Here is a 1,892-nt window from a genome sequence, read left to right as displayed (position 1 = left end):
CCAGAATTCATATTGTGCATGATCCCCAGCCCTGACTGAATTTTCCCGCATCTCTCCCCAGTCAGCCCCACGCCCCAGGACAGCATAGCAGTCCTGGCACTGGGGTTCCCTCAGGCAGCTCCTGCGTCTCCCCTGTCTCCCCTCCCTGTGCCTGCTGCGTGCCTGCTGATTCCCTCGGCACTGCAGAGTCCTTGTGTGTGGACACAGTGATTCAGGGCTTTATTTTGCTGGACTTCACAGTTGAGGCTGTTTCACCTTCTGAGTCTTTATCTGTTCCAGCCCAAGGGCACGTGTTGAGTCCCTAATCCCGCCTCTCCTCCCACTTCCAATGCATTTCCAGAATGTCTGGCATATGCCGTCAGTCCTGTCATACGTGAAGAAGACTGAGAAGATAATGGGAGCTCATGGACCATCTCCCATGCCATTGGACACAAAGAAGAGCGCTTTTAAATCCAGAACATTTGGTGCAGTGCAACCCAATAGTACCATGAGCTTAGCTCCGAAAATATTGAGAACACAAGGAGAAGAGATTTCTTAAAAGACCAATTCCTTCAATATGTTTTTGGAAGGAACTTTGGAGGAATCGCCCATCCTTCAGGCACTGCACTTGGGAGATGCCTTGTTATTGAAGAGCAATTATCTGACAGGCCACACCTGACACAGTGTTGTGCACGGATCAGACACAGTAGGACCAAGCCTCAAGAGAAGCAGAGTAAAGCAAGTGGGGGCAGGTTATCGATGGTGAAACACTGTCCATGGAGCCTGTTTCCGTAGGGCATCCTTGAGCTCCTGGTTCCTCATGCTGTAGATGAGGGGGTTCACTGCTGGAGGCACCACCGAGTACAGAAATGACACCAACAGGTCCAGGGATGCGGAGGAAATGGAGGGGGGCTTCAGGTAGGCAAATATGCCAGTGCTGACAAACAGGGAGACCATGGACAGGTGAGGGAGGCACGTGGAAATGGCTTTGTGCCGTCCCTGCTCCGAGGGGATCTTCAGCACAGCCCTGAAGATCTGCACATAGGACAGCACAATGAAAACAAAACACCCAAAGGCTAAACAGGCACTAACCACAAGAAGCCCAACTTCCCTGAGGTAGGAGTCTGAGCAGGAGAGCTTGAGGATTTGAGGGACTTCACAGAAGAACTGGTCCAGGGCATTGCCCTGGCAGAGGGGCAGTGAAAATGTATTGGCCGTGTGCAGCACAGCGTAGGGAAAAACACTGCCCCAGACAGCTGCTGCCATGCGGACACAAGCTCTGCTGCCCAGGAGGGTCCCGTAGTGCAGGGGTTGGCAGATGGCAATGTAACGGTCATAGGCCATGACAGTGAGAAGAAAAAACTCTGCTGACATGAAAAAGAAAAAGAAAAAGACCTGTGCAGCACATCCTGCATAGGAGATAACCCTGGTATTCCAGAGGGAATTGGCCATGGCTTTGGGCACAGTGGTGGAGATGCAGCCCAGGTCGAGGAGGGAGAGGTTGAGGAGGAAGAAGTACATGGGGGTGTGGAGGCGGTGGTCGCAGACGATAGCGGTGATGATGAGGCCGTTTCCCAGGAGGGCAGCCAGGTAGATGCCCAGGAAGAGCCAGAAGGTCAAGAGCTGCAGCTCCCGTGTGTCTGTGAATGTCAGGAGTAGGAAGTGGGTGATGGAGCTGCTGTTGGACATTTGCTTCCTCTGGGCAGGAGGACCTGTCCAAGGAGGGAAACAGAGTAAGTTAGTGGAGACTTCTGTAAGCAAAATAAAAGCCATTTCCCATAGGCTCTGTCCCTGCTGCATACACTCCCTTTTCATCTTCCAGGAGACCTTCCTCACGTCCATGGCTGGAGCTCTGGTTGGCGTTGGCTGCCTGTGCCGTGAGGAGAAGGGGCTCTGCCCAGTGGCTGCTGAGG

The 1,892-nt window shown here is 53.2% G+C and overlaps 1 protein-coding gene across 1 annotated transcript; it reads right to left on the bottom strand.

The window, feature by feature from the left end:
- Window positions 1-732: 732 nt before the first annotated feature.
- Window positions 733-1,668, bottom strand: LOC309684217 (olfactory receptor 14C36-like; the record flags this gene model as incomplete). The annotated part of the gene is made up of 1 exon (XM_082500157.1): window positions 733-1,668. The coding sequence occupies one exon, from the start codon at window positions 1,666-1,668 to the stop codon at window positions 733-735; it is 936 nt and encodes a 311-aa protein (XP_082356283.1).
- Between the last annotated feature and the right edge of the window lie 224 nt (window positions 1,669-1,892).

This window comes from Vanellus vanellus, assembly GCF_965231255.1.
Source record: "Vanellus vanellus genome assembly, contig: HAP1_SCAFFOLD_45, whole genome shotgun sequence".
Classification (NCBI taxonomy): domain Eukaryota; kingdom Metazoa; phylum Chordata; class Aves; order Charadriiformes; family Charadriidae; genus Vanellus; species Vanellus vanellus.
This window is presented reverse-complemented; position numbering and strand designations above follow the sequence as displayed.